Genomic DNA, 21429 nt, shown 5'->3' on the forward strand with positions numbered 1-21429 from the left:
AAAAGGGCACCAGATCCAAAATAATTTAGAGACTCTCTTAATTCTCTCTGCAGCCACTGCCAAATTTATCATTTATATGAGCATGCCAAGATTATTGTTGGCTTTATTTTATTTTGTGGTAAGCTTAGTTTTTAAATTGATTTTTTGCAATTCTAAAAGATCAGGGGCATGAAGGCACGCAGACACACAAATGGAACAAGTATGACATTTTTCTCTGATTAAAAAAAGAGGACCACATAAATAAAGAGAACTAATATAATAGTATTTGTGATATGCCATTTTAAAAAATCACTGAAGCAAAGTGAGATTTTAAAATCCACAGTGGGTAAGAGGTAAGGAATTTTAGAAACAACTGTTACTGCCTCTGCCAAACATTTGAATCAATACATTAAACCCCAACACCCAAGTGAATGCACCTTCTCAATAAATTCAGCCCTTAATTTGCAGTAAGGTTTGCTTAGGACAAATACAGAATGACTGGGCAACACTGGGGGGAAGAAAGCAAAAACAACACTAGAAAGTATACTCTTCAGTCCTGGATGAGGTACATTTTAAGAATAAACACAAGAAGTAAGTGTCAACTTTTGCCTTCTGTGTAGAAAAGATGGACATTTCATGAAGGACAACATTCATTAAGGGGACCCATAGCTCCTGGAAGTTCTCAAAAACCAGACAAGGATCTGGGACAGTGGGGGTCATAGGGAAAAGGATAATTACTCTGAGGATGAAGAGGGCATAGCTGGGGAATCCGGTTAGGAGAGCAGCACATTCACTAGTATTAACTGAATCCTCTTGCAGCTGCCAACTTTAGGCCAAAGACAGGACCCCACAAATGTTGTCCAAGGCCCAGAAGAGATTAATCCAGATTTTGGAAAGATCTACTAGTAGCTGAGTCCCTTGGGTAGGACAGGACAAGTACTGGAATAAATCAAATTCTCCAAATGGGCTTGTCTCTGAAAAAGAAATGAGGAATTAAGGGCACCTGGCTGGCTCAGTCGGTAGAACATGCAACTCTTGATCTCAGGATCATCAGTTCAAGCCCCACTTTGGGCATGGAGCCTACTTTAAAAAAAAAAAAAAAAAAAAGGTTGTATAAAAACAAACTATTAAATTTAAAAAAAAGAAATGAGGAATTCGTCTCGTGACCAGCCAAACCGAGGTATCCAATCCTTGGGGAGCTTTCTGAGACCATAACCCACTCATCTCAGCACTGTTTTTTCTATGAGAGTTACCATCCTAGAGAACACCATTCAGGGCTGAAAGTAGGATCTTAGAGACCATGTTTACTCTACCTGTTAAGAGAAGCAGAATGATAGGGAAAATGTTCCCTTGATGAATTTGAATCTACTAAGGCAAAAAGTAGTACAAAACAGCTTACTGGGATATTAATTTGTTTTTATTGCTGCAGGAAAATGAGAGCTATTTGTGTTTTGCACTCTGTTTTCTCTTCCTGATTTTAAGACAGTTATCTAGCTCTTCCTGTGTCAAATGAGATTGCCTAGCCAAAACAGAAGATTCCTGAAAAGAACATCTCTTCTCAACTTTTGCTTTAGAAAATCTCAATTCAGTGAGGGAATTCCCTGTGAGGGCAAAGGAAAAGAGATGGTGTCTTTCAGGGGAAAGAGTCTACAAAGGAATCTTCCACTGTTAAGAAAAATAGAAAAAAATGACAGATGAAGGAAAAACCCACCAAGACTAAAAAGAAGTCTAAAATTTCAAGAAATAGAATGGGAACCTAACCACTTCCTCACAATTCTCAGGGAGATAGCAGAATATGAAGAATGGCCCAGTCACATGCTAAACCTAGAGAGGCTGATCCTTAGCTCCAGGGATCCTGGGCTCAACACAGATTTCCATGTTCCAGTACAATATGGTTTCAACAGACATCTGCTTCCAAGGGACCACTTCGGCTTGCAAGGTCAGCCTATCACTAGTGATCAGTGTAGACTGAAAACCTAGAGAAGGCTTCTTGAATATCCCTCTAACTACAAAACTCTCCAGGATCTGTTGTAACATGGTTTGGGGAGAGATGGGAGGACACCAGCCCCGATCTAATAACTGATACCAACCTTACCATGAAGGGGAATTGGAGTCTGATTTAAATTTTACCTCAAGATTAAAGAACCATAACATTTCTTCATGTTCCATCACATGTGATTCATTTATGCTTCATAATGCTATCAATAATGAGGGCTTTTAAAAAAAGAAATCCCATTAAAACAACAAATGAAATATAAAATTGGATATTTGTATCTGCATCTGAATTATTGTTTTATTAAGTTCCATACAGTGAACTAAAAATTTGAGCAGCTCTGTATTGGACTATATTTAAAATAAAAATAAGTTTCACAATATGTAATATAGTCCCACTGATGTTTATGGTGTATCGAACTCAAGTTTTACCACTCTGCATCACCAATGGCTTTTGCAAATACATAGTCTCTCCCTCCAAAACACATAACACCATCTTTCAAATAGAATTTCCATTTGTTCTTGCTTCGATGAATCTGGAGGGAGAAAAATAGTCTAAATTAATTAATTTCATAAGTTAAAGGATCATTTACCATTCTTTGCACATCGTATGGGATTATTCTGACCCTAAATGGGAGTTCTTTAAAAATAAGACCTCCTCAAGATATTTTATTCATTCACCCAGCAAATATTTGAGTTCCTATGAGTCAGGTATTGTTTTAGGCACTGTAGATATATCAGTTTAAAATATAAATAAATAAATATATATATATATATATATATACACACACACACACACACACACATATATATGTATATATATTTTTATGTATTACTTTTTAAAAACTGGAAAAATTCATGACTTTGAATAGTTTATATTTTAGAAAGGATGGGGGGAACAGAAACCTAATAAATACCTAAATTATAAAGAATATTAAAAGATGCGAAGTGCTATGAAAACTAGAGCAGGAAAAGGAAGATCACAAATACAGAGGTGGGTTATAATTTTAAATAAGAAAGCCAGGGTGGGGCCTGACTTATGAGGTAACATTTGAGCAAAGACGTAAAGAAGGTAAGGGATAAAGCCAGGAAGATATTAACCAGAGAGAGCATTCTAGGCAAAGGGAACAGAAGCACCAAAGTCCTAAGGAGGGGGATACCTGGATTGTTCAAGAACAACAAAGAGTTCAGTATGTCTACAAAGGAATAAACAGAGAAGATGTAGTTAATATTATCAGGAATGAAAAAAAGTGGAATTTCATTTTGAAGGAGAAAGTTAAAGTACTGAGCAAGGTCAGAAGATACAGTTTATTACCTATTAGATTCTACTGGCAGTTCCTTGGATTTAATAAATCAGTCTAAATACAGAGAAAATAAAAACTAGAAAATCCTACTACTTCAAGAGGTAAGAAATCATAAAATCATTGTTACCTCTAGATAAACCACAAGTGACTATTTAAAAACCTTAGATATGTATGATCTGAAATCAAGGATAAAAATTAAACCCAGATGTTTAGGGCACCTGGGTGGCTCAGATAGTTAAGCATCTGCCTTCAGCTCAGGTCATGATCCCAGGGTCCTGGGATCGAGTCCCACGGTCCTGGGATCGAGTCCCACATCGGGCTCCCTGCTCCTTGGGAGCCTGCTTCTCTCTCTCTCTCTCATGAATAAATAAATAAAATCTTTAAAAAAAAATAAAAATAAACCCAGATGTTTATTGCAAACAGTCAAGTCAAAGAAGAAAAACATGTGACCAATATTCAGATGCATTTTGTGAAGCATAAGAAAACACAAATGATAAACCCTTATTTGTATGGGGGGAAAGAAGTCCTAATAACAGAAAATTTCTTCTGAGTTTCACTCTCAATTTTATACTTGGACATATCTTAAAAAGTCCTTAGAAAAAAATAATTAAAATAAATTTTAAAAAAAAAGTCCCTGAGAGTATTCAGAATCCTGAACTCAGCATAGGTGATAAAATCTGACCATAACTAGAGGAGAACAACTGTAACAGCAGCAACTCATCCTAGTAATTTTATTCTAGAAATAGTGCATAAATAGTACATTTATTCTAAAAATGCAAAAATGGTTCAATATTAGGAATTTATTAATATAAAAACTGTATTACCAGACCTATGGAGATAAATCATATAATAATCTCCAATAATGTTGAGAAAGCATTAAATAAATTAAAGAATTTTACTTTTTTAACTCTATAAGAATCAAAGACTGCATCATAAACACACACACACACACACACACACCTAGCCTAAAAGCTGTCTTAGTGGTTAGTGGGGAACCCTAAAAGTATTCCCGCTAAAATCAAGACAGACAAGGGTTATCCAAGTTTTTATTCTAGAGATCCTAGCCAATACAATTAGGTAAGAGAAAGTACAACTTGCAGTGGACGATGCAAGTAAACAAGAAGAAAGAAGTAGAGGGGCTCCTGAGTGACTCAGTCATTAAGTGTCTGCCTTCTGCTCAGCAGTGTCCTGGGGTGGAGCCCCGCATCGGGCTCCCTGCTCCACGGGAAGCCTGCTTCTCCCTCTCCCACTCCCCCTGCCTGTGTTCCCTCTCTCTCTATCTCTCTCTCTGTCAAATAAATAAATAAAATCTTTTTTAAAAAATAAAAATAAAAAAGTAGAGGTACAGAAGTTGGAAAGGATAAAGATTTGCAGATGCAATGACTGCATGTCTGAAAATTCTAAGATAATCAAGTAAAAAATTACTAAATAATGGAGCACCTGGGTGGCTCAGTCAGTTTAGCATCCAACTCTTGGTTTTGGCTCAGGTTGTGATCTCACAGGTTGTGGGATCAAGTCCCATTGAGGCTCCACACTCAGCATGGAGTCTGCTTGAGATTCCCTCTGCCCCCTTTCCATACTCACTAGTGCGTGCGCACACACTCTCTCTCAAATAAATCTTTTAAAATATTACTAAATAATAATTCAGTATTGATACAAAATTAATATGCACAAATCCATACCCTTCATTTATATAAGCACTGATTAGAAGATACAGTGAAAAAGCCCTTTTACCAGAGCAACAAAAGAGATAAAATAGCTAGCAATAAATTTTTAAAATATTTGATCTACTGGCACCCTTCAACACTCTCTCCTCTTTTAAATATTTTCCTGACTTGGCTTCATGAAGAAGTACTAACTTTACCAGATATTAAAAACCTTAATAATTATATCAATGTAGTACAGGCCAATGGACAAACCAATAGGACAAAAGAAATCAAGTAGACCCAAATATAGTGGTAAATGTAGTAGGTGATAAAGGAATCATTCTCTTATCAGTGTGGACAAAATAGACTTCTCAATAAGTGATGTTAGGAAAATTGGGTAGCTGCCTGGAAAAGAAAAATGAAAGAAACCAAAGAAATACTACAAGAAAACATGAGTGAATCCCTTTAAAATCTTAAGAAAGAGCTTTCTATTCATGACTCCAAATCAGAAGCCATAAAAATTAAGGTTGACAAATATAACATCTGCATAATAGAAAGAAAAAGCACTGAAAGCAAACAAGTGAGGAAAACTATTCCTGCATATAAGGGCTAATCTCCCCCCAAACAATATAGAGCTCTTAGAAATTAGTAAATACACCAATAACCCAATCTTTAAGAAAATAGACAAATAGGAACAAGCAGTCCACATAAAAATAGAAATAGTCCTTAGACACATGAAAAGTTAAAAATTTCACCAAGACATCATTTTTCACTTTTTATAATAGCAGAGATTCAAATATTTTATTACACTCCCTTGGCAAGGCTGTAAGAAAAGCAGCACTCTCAAATACTGTAATGGGAATATATACTGGAATAGAGTCTAGGAGAGCAATACCCAGTAATCCCACTTTCCTAAAGATTTTATTTTTAAGTAATCTCCACACCCAATGTGGGGCTTGAATTTACAATAACTCCAAAATCATCTGCTGGGGATTTTTTTTAAATAGATATAACTGCACACATATGAAATGTCTTGTGGATGTGGTCATTCAATAGCAAATGACTGAAATATAACTCAAATATTCATCAGTTGGGGATCAGTGAAATAAATTTTAATAACTCTGCAACGGAAAATTACACAGCTATAAAAATATTAAGACAAAGATCTCCAAGATATATTGTCTTAAAAGACAAGATGCAGAATACAGTGTTGACTATGCTATCTTTTAGGCTTGTACTTGAATAAAAAGACACTATAAATATATTAAGAAACTATTATAACTGGTTACATTTTTACACTCAAGGAAGAGACAGGGAGCTACTGGGAGGAAGCACAAACAGTGTAGGAGTAAGAACCAGACTTTTCATGGTATATCTTTTATAGTGTTTTGATTTTTTACCAGGCATGTATGCAGTATCTATTTAGAAAACAAAGCGTGTGGATGGATGGATGGATGGATGGATGGATGGATAGATAGATAGATAGATAGATAGATAGATAGATAGATAGATAGATAGATAGATACTGTTACACACCTAGCAATTATTCATTGTACCAGCATCTAACAGACAAAGCCAACTATGAATACGCAACTAAAGTTTGCTAACCTGTTACATGAAGATGCAACATATTCAAGTAGTTTTACATTCCACTATAGTGTCCAATTATGGCATAGAACACTCCCATCTATAGTTAAAGCTTCCATTTCACCATTAATCTCCCTATAATAGCATTATTACTTTAACCTGTATATTAATCTCAGACATTCTCTAAGCCTCTGAAATAACATAATTACACCCTTTAATTCTCCACTCAGCATGGTGACCAATGACCTTCATTTAACCCTTTTTCATGGCACATCTTAATATTTTCAAGTTTTTCCCTAATTGTTAACTTACAAATTTTAAAGGTAAATTCCATATGGCAATCAAAGCCAGATAAAATATATTAAAAAAAAAAAAACTTCTCAAAGTTTAATAACCATACAAATCACCTCAGGGTCTTGTTAAAATGCACATTCTGATTCCATACTCTGAGGTAAAACTCAAAAGTCTACATTTGTAACACTTTCCCAGGCAAACTGAAGATACTGGCCTTCAAAACACACTGACTAGGGGCACCTGGGTGGCTCAGTCGTTAAGTGTCTGCCTTCAGCTCAGGTCATGATCCCAGGGTCCTGGGATTGAGTCCCACATTGGGCTCCCTGCTCACCGGGGAGCCTGCTTCTCCCTCTGCCGCTCCCTGCCACTCTGCCTACTTGTGATTCCTCTCTCTCTGTGTCAAATAAATAAATAAAATCTTTAAAAAAAAAAAAAAAAAACACACACACTGACTAGTAAAGCTCCTAAAAGGTTACTGAAAACTCTTTCAATTTACTTGAGTCTGGTTATATTAAGTGCTACTTGAAATGGGCCAACCAATGCCCAGAACTGGGAAGTTATTTTCTCATAAAAATCCACTGTTGGCAGTGGTCCCTTGCATCCCACTTTGACTTTATAGATACATTTTCTTTGCTAACTTCATCAGCCCCTTTTAAAAACAATTCAATGGCTCCCCAGTGCAATGGCTCCCCAGTGCCTTGACTTAAAATGTTCAGTACTGTTTTTAAAATATTCATCAGGGGTGCCTGGGTGGCTCAGTCATTAAGCGTCTGCCTTGGGCTTGGGTCACAGTCCCAGGGTCCTGGGATCAAGCCCTGCATCGGACTCCCTGCTCCGCGGGAAGCCTGTGTCTCCCTCTCCCACTCCCCCTGCTTGTGTTCCTGCTCTTGCTATCTCTCTCTCTGTCAAATAAATAAATAAAAATCTTTAAAAATAAAAAAATATATATTCATCAGAGAGGACTCTCAGACAACTAGATTTGTTAACACTATACACCTACTATCACTCCTTCTACCTGCCCTATAAGAAGCAAAAGACAATATATGAAAACACACTTTGAAAAATACAAAGCACTATGTAATTAATTACAAGCTATTTCCCACAATGCAATACAACAAAGGATACTATATCCATAATGGTCTAGAAAATTCTCTGTGACTCTATGGAATGCATACATAACTTACTGCTTTATAGTGTTTTCTTCATAGAAGGCAATATACTGTTTATACGAAGCTAAAGTAAGTTTCAAACTAAGAATGGTCCCTTTTCTATTACCTATTCCTTCTTGTGTTTATGTTTACCAGCATCTCAATTGCCATTTTCTATCTACATAAAATGTTATAGGAGGGAAAATGATCTTATTTTTAGAAAAAAAGGATTTATTTTTATAGCAATTCAAAACACCATCCTTTGTTTCTCCCGAGTATATTGGAATTGTTACTGAAAAAAAGGCAAAGATGTAAATCTGCATTAGTCATTAGGGAAATGCAAATCAAAATCACAATGGGATACCACTTCATACCAACTAGAATGGCTAGAATCAAAAAATCAGATAACAAGTGTTAGTGAGAACGTGGAGCAATCTAAACCCTCATACATTGCTGATAGGAATGGAAAATGGTAGAGCCACTTTGGTAAACAGTCTGGTACTTCCTCAAATTATTACCATGTAACCCTGGAATTTCACTCCTTGGTATATACCAAAGAGAAATGAAAATACATGTTCACACAAAAACCTGTACATGAATGTTTAAAGCAGCATTCTTCATAATAGCCAAAAAACGACAACAACCCAAATGTCCATCAACAGATGATTGGATAAACAAAATGCGGCACATCTATTCAATAGACTAGGATTCAGCAATTAAAAAAATGAAGAACTGTTACATGCTATGACATGGATGTATTTGAAACACTGTGTGAAGTAAAAGCAGGCAGGCACAGAAAAAACACACTTATTATATGATTCCTTTCATATGAAACTCCAGAATAGAGAAATCTAAAGAGACGGAAAGTAGATTAGTGGTTTCTTAGGCCTCGGGGGGGATGGGAGGAAATGGGGAGATATAGGAGTGAGAACTAAAGGGAAATAGTGTTTCTTTTTGAGGTGATTAAATGCTCTAAAATGGACTATGTTAATGGCTGTACATATCCATGAATATACAAAACCACTGAATTGTACACTTTAAACGTGAGTTGTATAATATGTGAATTGTATCTCAAAGCTGCTAAAAACAAAGAAGTAAATATGCAGGAATTAAAGACAAAAGCTGAATATTCTACCACATAATCACAGATACAGTATTTAAAAAGAAGAAAAGGCAGTATTCTCTTTTAGTTGTAAAATTAAATTACTTCTAACTTAATCTCTAGGTTTGAAAACTGACACACCTTCAACTATTTGTTTAAGTGGGCCCCATGGAGCCCAGTGCAGGGCTTGAACTCATGACCCTGAGATCAAGACCTGAGCTGAGATCAAAAGTTGGACACCTAACAGACTGAGCCACCCAGGTGCCCCTCAACTCTCTTTGTTGATCATTCTCTAATGTCCAAATAATCACCAAGTCCCATTGATTCTTCTATCTCTGACTCTTCCATGTTCCACATTGCCATCCTTATTCTGGGCTCTGGTTACTTCGTGTCTGCACTATCCCTGTTCTTACCATTTGCCTCTGCCTAATCAGCAAGTATAGCCAGTTTTAAAACCAATTAGTTTTCTCAGTAACATTTTCAGAATGCTAACGTCCTTCAAATCAAGTTTGAATTCTCCTACCAGGATTCTGGATTTTCCAGTCTGCTGCCAACTCTGTCCCCAACCCAGCCTCATTTCCTAATAAATCCAAAAGAAGAATACTTCATTTAAGGCAGAGCTGTCTCTTCACTGCTTCCTTGTACATTCTACATGCATTCATTTCTCTGTCTTGTATTAAGCTGTTCTACTCAAAATGTCTACTCTCCACACTTATCTATATCTTACAAATCATTTAAGACCTATTTCAAAGCCCCACATCACCCATGAAGGATTTGTGGAGAACTCCAACTATAAATGATTTCTTGTATTTCCTAGCTACTTTTTGGACTCACTGTGCCACATATCTTAGCATTTGATTTACGTGTCACTCATCTTAGCATTTGATTTATATGCCATGTATTTTAGCATTTGATTTGCCTGTCACAGATTTTAGCTTCTGATTTACCTACCATCTTATTGTATGCCATTCTTTTATTACATACAGAAACATCTTGTTTTAATAAGATTGTCACCTCCTTTAGATAAGAACTATCATTTTTTTGGTATCACTGAGAACACAACACAGTGTTAGATATAAAATATACATAACTAGCTTTTTCAAGATTAACTATGAACTGTAGTTCACCATAATTGTCCATCATTTTACATACCTTTCTACCATAAATGCAATTAATAAACCCACAGTTTAAAAGGTGAATACAGTACCTTGTCATACTGGCAGACGATTACATTATCCGTGTCAAACAGGTCTGGCACATCCTGCTCACTAACATCATCTCCAGAATTTAAAGGGTCCTAAAGATGAAATATGGTCACATTAAGGAATTTCACGATGCTCTGAATTTTTTAAAGACAAAGATACATATAGAAATAAAGGAACTTGGTGGGGTGCCTGGGTGGCTCAGTCAGTTAAGTGTCTGCCTTCAGGTCATGATCTCAGGGTCCTGGGATCGACCCCCACATGGGGCTTCCTGCTCACAGGGAATCTGCTTCTCCCTCTACTCCCTGCTCGTGCTCTCTCGCATGTGCTCTCTCTCACGTGTGAATAAATAAATAAAATCTTAAAAAAAAAAAAAAAAGAAAAGGAAGGAAGGAAGGATCGAACGAACAAACTTGGAAAGAGAATAGTATTTTACTTAAAAAGTCAAATAACTTGAGCTTGAATCCCAGGTTGGACATTTAGTAACTACACGATTGACCTTCATCAATTTACTAAAACTCTTCATATCTCAGTTTTCTCATCTGTTAAATGAGGACAGTAATAAGACCTATAGGGCGGTGGGAATGTTAAATAACATAAAGTAAGACTTAATGTGATACCTGGCACATCTGTAAGGCCACCATAAGTGATAGTACTACTTACTACATTCCACAAAAATTTACTGCATTTATTAGAATCAGAGCAGATACTGTATGCTTCTAACCTGCCTGCCTTCTGTACCTCCACTCCTGGCCTCTAAACCTCCCACTATCCCTAATTAAGACCAACAAATATAGTAGCCGATTCCCAAATACTTAGTACTGCTTGAATTACAGTTTAAGATTAAAAGTTTAAATACAAGGGTACAAATAAGTCTCATTTTAAAAGACTAAAGACAGGGTTAATCTTAATTGCGATTCCTCTTGATTAAAGTATGTTAAAGAACCAAGTATATTAGAAGTATATTAAAGTACAAATGCTATAAATTTAATTTTTAAAAAAAAAGTTTCAGCTCAAAAGTGATCCTCACCTCTTCTACAACGTCTATTTGAGGATCTTCATTATCACTACTGTTGGCAGTTGAATCTTCATTTGATATACTGTCAGCTTCTTCTTCAAGTACCTTCAGGCCTCCTGCATCAATAATCCCTAGAAATTCATTCTCATCTACATCTCTTGTACTTCCTATTTCGTCATTGGAAGATGTATCACCAGTTCCATCTATTTGAATTATTTCATTAATATCATCATCAGTTACCTGAATGCTTAAATCCATATGAGAATTAGAATCCTAGAAAGAGAAAGAAATGCAATAAAGTTTTTCAAGTCAAAAAGGTGTATAATACATTTTATCACACAAAATATAAAGTTAAACATTTCACAAGTGATCTTAAAATATACTTTTCTATATTTCTTTCCTTTCCTATGTATGTTCCCTAATTTTGTATTTTAGAACAATCCCAGCATTTCTGTGCAAAATGGGGTAAGTTTTAAACCATAAATAAAGTAAACCCACTTACACTCATACATAGACAACAAATGAGTTTACCAGTTTCAGGTAATAACTGTCCATTTTTATATATACCACCTTAAATTTATACAGTACTTGTTAGGTTTTAACTCTTTCATTTTATTTTAAACAATAATTCAATGAAGCAGAAAGTAAAGTGATATCATGCTCAATGGATAAACAAAAAACAAAAGATTATACTAGCTGAAATAAACCAAGCACAAAAGAACAGAAAGAAATCAAAACTGAAAAAAGTGAAAAGAGAAACAGACAAATCTATAATTATAGTTGGAAAATTCAACATTCCTCTCACAGTGAACAATAGAGAAAGTAGACTGAAATTTAGTAAGGATGTAAAAGACCTGAAAAACACAATCAAACAATTTAACCTAATTGACATTTACAGAATACTCCATCCCAAAATAGCAAAAGGCACACTTTTTTAAAGAGCACACATAATGTTCACCAAGATGGACCATATTCTGGGCTCTAAAACAAATCCTGACAAATTTAACACACACAAAGTATGTTCTCTAATCACAAAGGAATTAAACCAGAAATCAGTAACAGAAAGATCTGGAAAATCCTCTAATATTTAAAAATTAACACATTTCTAAACACCCATGGATCAAAGAGTAAGTCATGAGGGAAAGCAGCACATAATTTTAATTGAATGCAAACAAAAACATAACATTTCAAAACTTGTAAAATGTAGCTAAAGCAGTGCCTAGAGGGAAATTTACAGCATTACATGATTATATTCAAAAGGAATCAAGTTTCAAATCAATGACCTAAAATTCTACCCATAAGAAACTAAAAAGAGAAGACTGAATTAAGCTCCTGGCAAAAGAGAAAACAATAAAAAGAGAAATAAATGAATTTGAGAACAGGAAAAAATTGAGAAAGACCAAAAGTTCATTCTTTAAAAAGATCAATAAAATTGATAAGCCTCTAGCCAGACTGACAAAGAAAAAAAGAGAAAAAAAACAAACACTATCAGGGATTAAAGAAGGGGTGTTGCCATTGATTCTGAAGATATTAAAAGGATAAGGAAATTGTCTTCAGCCATTTGAGCTGCTATAACAAAGTAACACAGACTAGGTAGCTTATAAACAATGGAAATTAATTTCTCACAGTTTTAGAAGCTGGGAAGTTCAAGATCAAATCACCAGCAAAATCAGTATCTGGTGAGAGCCCACTTTCTGGTTCACAGGCAGTGCCTTCTCACTGTGTCTTCAATGTCAGAGAGGCTAGAGAATTCTGTAGGGTCTCTTTTATAAGGCAATTAGTCCCACTCATAAGGGTTCCACTCTGACCTACTCACTGCCAAAGACCCAACCTCCTAACTACCATCATCTTTGGGGGTTAGGATTTCAACATATGAATTGGGAGGCAGAGGAACACAAACATTCAGACTGATATAAGTCAGTTTACAAAAATTGTGTAGTAGCAATAAATGATTGGAAACTGAAATTTAAAAACAGCACTAATTAATTTAAATATTTACCTCAAATTTTAGAGAAGTTTCCAAAAGTTGCCCCGTTGGATTTAAGTTTTGTGGGTTTTTAAATTTTTTAAAAAATTCTACTCAGCATCTAGTGTACTATTGGTCTCAGGAGTAGAATTTAGTGATTCATCACTTACTTATAATACCCAGTGCTCATCATAAAAAAGTTGTCCAGTTTTTAATAGTCTGCATATCCAGTAAATGGGAAGAAGTCTAATGAGCACTTGACCTCCTTGAAGAGATGAAGGGCTGCCTCCTCTGTGGAGAGGGAAGCTCTCTGAGAAGCTATGCTCATGCGATTGTAGTGCATGCTTTCCATCCTAATGGAAACTAGGAAATGCAGGAAAGTGTGATAAGGAAAACAGGAGCAGGTGAGTGTGGAAATTAGCGGACTTTTACCCCCCAAAAGTCTTTAAAAACAGACTACCTTGAGTTAGGGGTGTGATTTCTGGGTTATATATGAAAAGAGGTGTCTTATAACTAACACCATGAAACCAACAAGGGAATATCCTTCACTTCCCTGTGACTCCAGGCATAGTTGCAAGAATGCTGCTTAAGAAAGTCCACAATAGCCAAACTGTGGAAGGAGCCGAGATACCCTTAAACAGATGGATTAAGATGTGGTCCATATATAAAATGGAATATTATTCAGCCCTCAAAAGGATGAATACCCACCTTTTGCATCAACATGGATGGAACTGGAGGGGATTATGCTAAGTGAAGTAAGTCAAGCAGAGAAAGACAATTCTCATATGGTTTCACTCATATATGGAACATAAGCAATAGCACGGAGGACCATAGGGGAAGGGAGGGAAATCTGAAGGGGGAGAAATCAGAGAGGAAGATGAACCATGAAAGACTATGGACCCCGGGAAACAAACTGAGGTTCTCAGAGGGGAGGGGGGGGAGGGGGAGGGGGTATTAAGGAGGGCATGTGTTATGATGTGAACTGTGTTATGTGTAACTAATGAATCATTGAACACTACATCAAAAACTATACAGTGGCTAACTGAAGAAAAAAAAAAAAAAAGAAGCACAAGACTATCCCAAAAGTCAAAATGCAGAGGTGAGGTTGGGGGTGGCAATCCATTAAAATCAGACCTAGTTCGTACAGTTTTGAGTGTTCTGTGAGTGTCTATGTGGATATCTAGCACAATGCCTACTTTACAGAAACAATAAATGGTCATTGGTGCAAAACAAGTAATAAAAAATTTAGAAATTTAAAAAAATAAAAACAGCACTAATTAAAGCAGCAACAGAAAAGAAACTCATCAAATACTAGAGATCCTCAATAAGGTAACAAGCAGATTTCTCAGCAGAAACTTTGAAGGCCAGAAGGCAGTGGGATGATATATATTTAAAGTATTGAAGGAAAAGATTGTCAACTGGGAATTCTATATCTGGCAAAACTGTCCTGTAAAAATGAGTGAAAAATTAAAGGATTCTAAGATAAAGGCTGAAGGAGCTTATTACCACTGAACCTGTCCTACAAGACTCCCTAAGGGGAGTCTTTTAATGAAAGGAAACCAGAAAATAACTCAAAGCCATACAAAAATATAAAGTTTTCTTTTAAAAATAAAGAAATATAAAAACTGACATTATAATTTTGTTTGTAATTCTCCTTCTTATTCCTGTACAAGAATTAAAAGACAAAAGCATAAAAACATTTATAATTATAAATCTATAATAAGGGGAACACAATTATAAAGATGTAATTTGGGATATCATTAACAAAGTAAGGAAGGGCAGAGCTGAAGAGCAGCAGAATTTTTATAGGAGACTGCAGTTAAGTTGGTATCACTTCAAGACTATAATATCTTTACGATGCCACAAGTAATCCCCATGGTAACCAAAAAGAAAATATCTATAGAATATACACAGATATGAAAAGGGAATCGAAATGTGTCACTACAAGAAAATCAACTAAACACAAAGGAAGGCAATAAGGGAGGAAATGTGGCGCAAAAAAGCTAAAAGACACAGAGGAGAAGGAAAGATGGCAGAGGAGTAGGGGACCCTATTTCAACTGGTCCCCAGAATTGAGCTGGATATCTACCAGACCACTCTGAGCACCCAGAAAACCAGCCTAAGATGTAAGAAGATCTGGATCTCTACAAGCACAATATCGCAGGCGGTTGGTTTCGAGGTACGAAGTGGGGAGCCCTGATTCTGTGGGCAGATACTGGAGGATAAACGGCAGAGGGAGGGTGCCTGGCCGTGGGGATCCTACACTGCCGATGAGCGACAGCCTCGCACGCTGGGGATGGGGCGCAGACTTGCAGACCGGTATGGGCGGGGAAAGGACTCTAGGGCAGCACCCGGGGCAGAAACCGGGAGCGGTGGGGTCACACGGGCGAACTGGGAGCCGCTGGCAGTTTTAGAAGCACAAAGGGCAGAGACGTGCCCCAACCTGGAGGCAGGACTGGGGGTGCTGCGGAAGGGCACACAACCCAGGATGCTGCCGTTTATAGCAGCACAGACAGAAATGGAGACAGTGTGGCCTGGAGAGCTCACTGAAGAACAGACTGTGGTCTCTCTGCTCTGAGGCAGAGGGCTGGAAACAGTCTCTTCTGCTCTGACTCGCGGAAGAGATGTGGAAAGCCACCAGGGAAAGCCACCAGAGAACAAAAGCCCCAAAAACTGATTCCCGCTGAGCCCATCTCCTGCCACAGGGGGGCAGGGCAACTCCACCCAAACAGGGTTGCCTGAGTAACAGCGCAGCAGGCCCCTCCCCCAGAAGACAGGCTGGGAAAACAAGAAGCCAGCAACCCTAAGGTCCCAAGAAAACAGGTGCATCTTGCTTGGGTTCTGGCCAATAATTTGGACTCTATACATTCCCTCAAACACCCATCAACAGAATGACTAGGAGGAGGAACCCCCAAAATAAAAAAGACTCAGAGATTGGCAGATTTATAAATGGATGCAGATATAACCAAGATGTCAGAGATGGAATTCAGGCTAGCAATTGTGAAGACAATGGCTAGAATGGAGAAATCAATTAATGACAACATAGAGTCTCTAAGGACAGAAATGAAAGGTGAATTGGCAGAACTTAAAAATGCTATCAATGAGATCCAATCCAATCTAGATAATCTAACAGTTAGGGTAAGTGAGGCAGAAGAGAGAATAAGCGACCTGGAAGACAATATAATAGATAAAAAGGGAAAAGAGGAAGCCAGGGAAAAACAACTCAGAATCCATGAAAATACAATCAGAGAAATAAGTGACACCATGAAGCGTTCCAATGTCAGAATAATTGGAATCCCGGAGGGAGTGGAGAGAGAGAGAGGACTAGAAGATGTATTTGAGCAAATCATAGCTGAGAACTTCCCTAATCTGGGGAATGAAACAAACATTCGTGTCCTAGAAGCAGAGAGGACCCCTCCCAAGATCAAGGAAAACAAGCCAACACCCCGGCATGTAACAGTAAAACTTGCAAATCTTAGAACCAAGGAAACCATCTTAAGGGCAGTTAGGGGGAAGAGATTCCTTACGTATAGAGGGAGGAACATCAGAATAACGTCAGACCTATCCACAGAGACCTGGCAAGCCAGAAAGGCCTGGCAAGACATATTCAGGGTACTAAATGAGAAGAACATGCAACCAAGAATACTTTATCCAGCAAGGCTGTCATTTAGAATGGATGGAGAGATGCAGAGCTTCCAAGACCGGCAGAAACTGAAAGAATATGTGACCACTAAGCCAGCCCTGCAAGAAATATTAAGGGTGGGTTCTATAAAAGGAGAAAGACCCCAAGAGTGATCTACAACAGAAATTTACAGGGACAATCTATAAAAACAACGTCTTCACAGGCAACATGATGACAATTAATTCATATCTTTTTTTTTTAAGATTTTATTTATTTATTTGAGAGAGAGAATGAGAGAGAGAGAGAGAGCACGAGATGGGAGAGGATCAGAGGGAGAAGCAGACTCCCTGCTGAGCAGGGAGCCTGATGTGGGACTCGATCCCGGGACTCCAGGATCACGACCTGAGCCGAAGGCAGTCGCTTAACCAACTGAGCCACCCAGGCGCCCAATTCACATCTTTCAATAATCACTCTCAACGTGAATGGCCTAAATCCTCCCATAAATTGGCACAGGGTTGCAGATTGGATAAAAAGACAGAACCCATCCATATGCTGCCTACAAGAGACTCATTTTGAACCTAAAGATACATCCAGACTGAAAGTGAAGGGATGGAGATCCATCTTCCATGCCAGCGGACCTCAAAAGAAAGCTGGGGTAGCAATTCTTATATCAGACAAATTAGATTTTAAACTAAAGTCTGTAATGAGAGACACAGAAGGACACTCTATCATTCTTAAAGGGTCTATCCAACAAGAAGATCTAACAACTGTAAATATCTATGCCCCCAACATGGGAGCAGCCATCTACATAAGCCAACTGTTAACCAAAATAAAGAGTCATATTGATAACAATACATTAATTGTAGGAGACCTCAATACTCCACTCTCAGCAATGGACAGATCATCTAAGCAGAAAATCAACAAGGAAACAAGAGCTTTGAATGATACATTGGACCAGATGGACCTCATAGATATTTACAGAACATTCCACCCTAAAACAACAGAATACTCATTCTTCTCGAGCGTGCATGGAACTTTCTCCAGAATAGACCACATACTGGATTACAAATCAGGTCTCAACCGATACCAAAAGGTTGAGATTATTCCCTGCGTATTCTCAGACTACAATGCTTTAAAACTGGAACTCAATCACAAGAAAAAATTTGGCAGAAATTCAAACACTTGGAAGCTAAAGACCACTCTGCTCAAGAATGTTTGGGTCAACCAGGAAATCAAAGAAGAACTTAAACAATTCATGGAAATCAATGAGAACGAAAACACATCGGTCCAAAACCTATGGGATACTGCAAAGGTGGTCCTAAGGGGGAAATACATAGCCATCCAAGCCTCACTCAAAAAAAGAGAAAAATCCCGAATTCATCAACTAACTCTACACCTTAAAGAACTAGAGAAAAAGCAAGAAACGATGCCTAAGCCATGCATTAGAAGAGAAATAATTAAAATAAGAGCAGAAATCAATGAATTAGAAACCAGAAACACAGTAGATCAGATCAACAAAACTAGAAGTTGGTTCTTTGAAAGAATTAATAAGATTGATAAACCACTGGCCAGACTTATCCAAAAGGAAAGAGAAAGGACCCAAATTAATAAAATTATGAATGAAAGGGGAGAGATCATGACTAACACCAAGGAAATAGAAACAATTATTAGAAATTATTATCAACAACTATATGCCAATAAACTGAGCAATCTGGATGAAATGGAGGTCTTCCTAGAAACCTATAAGCTGCCAAGACTGAAACAGGAAGAAATTGACAACCTGTATAGGCCAATAACCAGTAACGAGATTGAAGCAGCGATCGAAAACCTCCCAAAAAACAAGAGTCCAGGGCCTGATGGATTCCCTGGGGAATTCTACCAAACATTCAAAGAAGAAATATTCTACTGAAGCTGTTTCAAAAACAGAAACAGAAGAAAAACTTCCAAACGCATTCTATGAGGCCAGCATTACCTTAATCCCCAAACCAGGCAAAGACCCCATCAAAAAGGAGAATTTCAGACCGATATCCCTGATGAATATGGATTCCAAAATCCTCAACAAAATCCTAGGTAATAGGATCCAACAATACATTAAAAGGATCATCCACCACAACCAAGTGGGATTTACCCCCGGGATGCAAGGGTGGTTCAACATTCGCAAATCAATCAATGTGATAGAACACATTAAGAAGAGGAGGGAGAAGAACCACATGGTCCTCTCAATTGATGCAGAAAAAGCATTTGACAAAATACAACATCCCTTCCTGATTAAAACTCTTCAGAGTATAGGGATAGAGGGAACATTCCTCAAGTTCATAAAATCCATCTATGAAAAACCCACAGTGAATATCATCCTCAATGGGGAAAAGCTGAGAGCCTTTCCTTTAAGATCAGGAACACGTCAAGGATGCCCACTCTCAGCACTATTGTTCAACATAGTACTAGAAGTCCTAGCAACAGCAATCAGACAACAAAAAGAAATAAAAGGTATTCAAATTGGCAAAGAAGAAGTCAAACTCTCTCTTTTCGCAGATGACATGATACTTTATGTGGAAAACCCAAAGACTCCACCCCCAAATTACTAGAACTCATACAGCAATTCAGTAATGTGGCAGGATACAAAATCAATGCATAGAAATCAGTTGCTTTCTTATACACTAACAACGCAACTGTAGAAAGAGAAATTAGAGAAATGAATCCATTTACAATAGCACCAAAAACCACAAGATACCTCGGAATAAACCTAACCAAAGAGGTAAAGGATCTATACTCTAGGAACTACAGAACACTCATGAAAGAAATTGAAGAAGACACAAAAAGATGGAAAAATACTCCATGCTCATGGATCGGAAGAATAAACATTGTTAAAATGTCTATGCTACCCAGAGCAATCTATACCTTCAATGCCATCCCGATCAAAATTCCAATGACATTTTTCAAAGTGCTGGAACAAACAATCCTAAAATTTGTATGGAATCAGAAAGACCCCGAATCACCAAAGAGATGTTGAAAAAGAAAAACAAAGCTGGGGCATCACGTTGCCCGATTTCAAGCTATATTACAAAGCTGTGATCACCAAGACAGCGTGGTACTGGCACAAAGACAGACATACAGACCAATGGAACAGAATAGAGAACCCAGATATGGACCCTCAACTCTATGGTCAAATAATCTTTGACAAAGCAGGAAAAAACATGCAATGGAAAAAAGACAGTCTCTTCAATAAACGGTGCTGGGAAAGCTAGACAGCCACATGCAGAAGAATGAAACTCAACCATACTCTAACACCATTCACAAAGATAAACTCAAAGTGGATGAAAGACCTCAATGTGAGACAGGAATCCATCAAAATCCTAGAGGAGAACATAGGCCAGTAACCTCTTTGACATCGGCCACAGCAACTTCTTTCAAGATACATCTCCAAAAGCTAGTGAAACAAAAGCAAAAATGAACTTTTGGGACTTCATCAAGATAAAAAGCTTCTGCACAGCAAAGGAAACAGTCAACAAAACAAAGAGGCAACCCACAGAATGGGAGAAGATATTTGCAAATGACACTACAGATAAAGGGCTGGTATCCAAGATCTATAAAGAACTTCTCAAACTCAACACCCAAAAAACAAATAATCAAGTCAAAAAGTGGGCAGAAGATATGAAAAGACACTTCTCTGAAGAAGACATACAAATGGCTAACAGACACATGAAAAAAATGTTCATCATCATTAGCCATTAGGGAAATTCAAATCAAAACCACATTGAGATACCACCTTACACCAGTTAGAATGGCAAAAATGGACAGGGAGAGAAACAAAAAATGTTGGAGAGGTTGTGGAGAAAGGGGAACCCTCTTACACTGTTGGTGGGAATACAAGTTGGTACAGCCACTTTGGAAAACAGTGTGGAGGTTCCTCAAAAATTTAAAAATAGAGCTACCCTATGACCCAGCAATTGCACTCCTGAGTATTTACCCCAAAGACACAGATGTAGTGAAAAGAAGGGCCATATGCACCCCAATGTTCATAGCAGCAATGTCCGCAATAGCCAAACTGTGGAAAGAGCCGAGATGCCCTTCAACAGATGAATGGATAAAGAAGATGTGGTCCATATATACAATGGAATATTACTCAGCCATCAGAAAGGATGAATACCCAACTTTTACATCAACATGGATGGGACTGGAGGAGATTATGCTAAGTAAAATAAGTCAAGCAGAGAAAGTCAATTATCATATGGTTTCACTTATTTGTGGAACATAAGGAATAGCATGGAGGACATTAGGAGAAGGAAGGGAAAAATGAGGGGGGGTGGGAATTGGAGGGAGAGATAAACCATGAGAGACTATGGACTCTGAGAAACAAACAGGGTTTTGCGGGGGGGGGGGGATTTGTTAGCCCAGTGATGGGTATTAAGGAGGGCACGTACTGCATGGAACACTGGGTGTTATACGAAAACAATGGATCGTGGATCACCACATCAAAAACCAATGATGTATTGTATGGTGACTAACATAACATAATAAAGTTTAAAAAATAAAAATAAAAGACACAGAGAAAACAAGTAACAAAATGAC

At 37.5% G+C, this 21429-nt stretch overlaps 1 protein-coding gene across 1 annotated transcript in view; it reads right to left on the bottom strand.

The window, feature by feature from the left end:
• Positions 1-2261: 2261 nt before the first annotated feature.
• The window catches only part of GTF2A1L (general transcription factor IIA subunit 1 like), a 51451-nt gene continuing 32283 nt past the window's right edge, over positions 2262-21429 (bottom strand). Inside the window, exons 8-10 of the mRNA XM_045885033.3 lie at positions 11285-11545; positions 10260-10349; positions 2262-2507 (exon numbers count right to left, since the gene is read on the bottom strand). Of these exons, the coding sequence (XP_045740989.1) occupies positions 2400-2507; positions 10260-10349; positions 11285-11545 (459 nt within the window). The 3' untranslated portion in view covers positions 2262-2399. The remainder of the gene's footprint in view (positions 2508-10259; positions 10350-11284; positions 11546-21429) is intronic.

The sequence above is a fragment of the Mirounga angustirostris genome, unplaced genomic scaffold, assembly GCF_029215605.1.
Source record: "Mirounga angustirostris isolate CCGP_5_RB_7025 unplaced genomic scaffold, mMirAng1.0.hap1 SCAF_10, whole genome shotgun sequence".
In the NCBI taxonomy this organism is placed as follows: domain Eukaryota; kingdom Metazoa; phylum Chordata; class Mammalia; order Carnivora; family Phocidae; genus Mirounga; species Mirounga angustirostris.